The sequence below is a fragment of the Rhodamnia argentea genome, chromosome 1 (assembly GCF_020921035.1).
Source record: "Rhodamnia argentea isolate NSW1041297 chromosome 1, ASM2092103v1, whole genome shotgun sequence".
In the NCBI taxonomy this organism is placed as follows: domain Eukaryota; kingdom Viridiplantae; phylum Streptophyta; class Magnoliopsida; order Myrtales; family Myrtaceae; genus Rhodamnia; species Rhodamnia argentea.
This window is the reverse complement of record NC_063150.1, coordinates 24,585,893-24,587,519: the sequence shown is the minus strand read 5'-3', so window position 1 is coordinate 24,587,519 and position 1,627 is coordinate 24,585,893. Positions and strand designations below refer to the sequence as shown.

The 1,627-nt window shown below is 58.1% G+C and overlaps 1 protein-coding gene across 1 annotated transcript; it reads right to left on the bottom strand.

The window, feature by feature from the left end:
- On the bottom strand, positions 1 to 1,424 carry LOC115753606 (probable membrane-associated kinase regulator 1). The gene has a single exon (XM_030692286.2). It carries the CDS (start codon positions 1,240 to 1,242, stop codon positions 160 to 162), a length of 1,083 nt encoding a protein of 360 aa, XP_030548146.2. The 5' UTR covers positions 1,243 to 1,424; the 3' UTR covers positions 1 to 159.
- Between the last annotated feature and the right edge of the window lie 203 nt (positions 1,425 to 1,627).

The window sequence follows — 1,627 nt, the reverse complement described above, 5'->3', positions numbered from 1 at the left end:
AAAGAGAAAAGTTTCAGCACTTTCCGTTAACAATTATCAAGTCATCACCTAGAGAGACAGAGAGAGAGAGAGAGGGGAAAAGGGACGAACCCACGTGAAAATGATGATTCAAGCAGTTTCATGGCGGCTCGTCTTCTTCGTCTTCGGGTTCTTGGGGGTTCAGATTTCGTTGCTGACCATGACCTTGTAGTTGTTCTGCAACATGGAGTTCTTGCAGTGAGCGATCGCGCCTTGAATCGCGCTCTGCAACTCCTCCATTGACGAGGCCTCCGAGCTGCAACCTCCTCCTGTCCGGACTCCCCCTCCCGCGCCTCCTCCGCCGAATCCGCTCCGGCAGAGCACGCCGGAGTGGCTTGGCGACGACCGCATCGACGAAGGGCAGCTCGACGCGCAGCTCCTCTTCCTCGGATACCTCAGGTTGCCCGAGAAAGAATTCGAGAACGCGCCGTTACTGTCCTTCCTCGTGCTCTTCCCCGAGGAGAGCATGATCTCTCGCACCGTCCTCTCCGTCTTCAACGGCTGAGAGAAGCTGCTTCTCGGGCTCGTCTGGACCGGAGTCGGAGAGATCTCCGATTTCTGCTGGTGTTGCTGCTGCTGTTTCTGCGAGAGCTTCTCGTACAACGGCTTCACCTTCTTCAAGTACTTCCGTATCACCTCCTTCGCCGTCGCGCTCACTCGCTTCTTCGCCGACGAGGATGAGGAGGAGGACGACGACGATCCGGGCACGCTGTAGTGAGCCTCGCGGCCCTTGCCGTGCTCCTTCCTGAACACCGACGAGAACCTCGAGAGGAAGTACTTGCCCTTCCTGATCTGCGCCCCACCGCCGCCGCCGTCGCCCGGACCGCAGTGGAGGCGGCGGAACTCGTCGTCCTCCGTGACGGAACTGGGGCGGGAGGAGTCGCAGTCGCCGGCGGGGGCGGAGGAGGAGGAGAACTGGGAGTCGGTGGAGCTGCCGGAGGAGTCGCGGGAGGAGGTGGTGGCGGAGTCGGAGGCGGAGGAGGAGGAGGAGGCGAGGAGGGTGCGGACCATGGAGAGGCGGGGGGAGAGCTGGAGGGGGAGGAGCTGGCCCTTGTAGAAGAGCTCGTCGGCGACGCAGAGGGCGGAGGAGGACTTGTTGAGCGGGGAGAGGGAGATGGTGAACTCGAAGTCGGAGGAGGAGGAGGATGAGGAGAAGGAGCGGGAAGGCGAGGAGGGGAGGGTGTGGGAGTGGGGGATTAGGGTTTTGCCTCTCCTCTTCCCCATTGGCTGATGCTCGATGGCGACGATTGAGCTTCGGGCTTTGGCTCTACATTTGCAGAGCGAGAACGGTGGTGAAAGCGTTTTCAAAGAAAGAGAGAGAGAGAGAGAGTGGATTTGAAGAGAGAAGACGAAAGGCACAAGTTTTATGATTTTGCGTGGGAAGGTGAGGACGAGACGGGGTGTTCTGACCTCACGCGCTCGGACAGGTGCGTTGTCCGCACGCTCCAACCCCGCGCGGCTGTAATTTATTGAATTTTTGGCAGTCAAACTTTGCGTAGGTTCTAATAATTTATCCGTATTTGTTTTTCCACGAGAGCCCACCTGAGAAAAATCCACGAAATATAACTCTCGAATATTATGGACCGGATAAGACATGAGTCGAAATCCT

Bases quoted from the DNA above. Each gene is read 5' to 3' on its own strand.
- LOC115753606 (XM_030692286.2), bottom strand. From the start codon at position 1,242: ATGGGGAAGAGGAGAGGCAAAACCCTAATCCCCCACTCCCACACCCTC.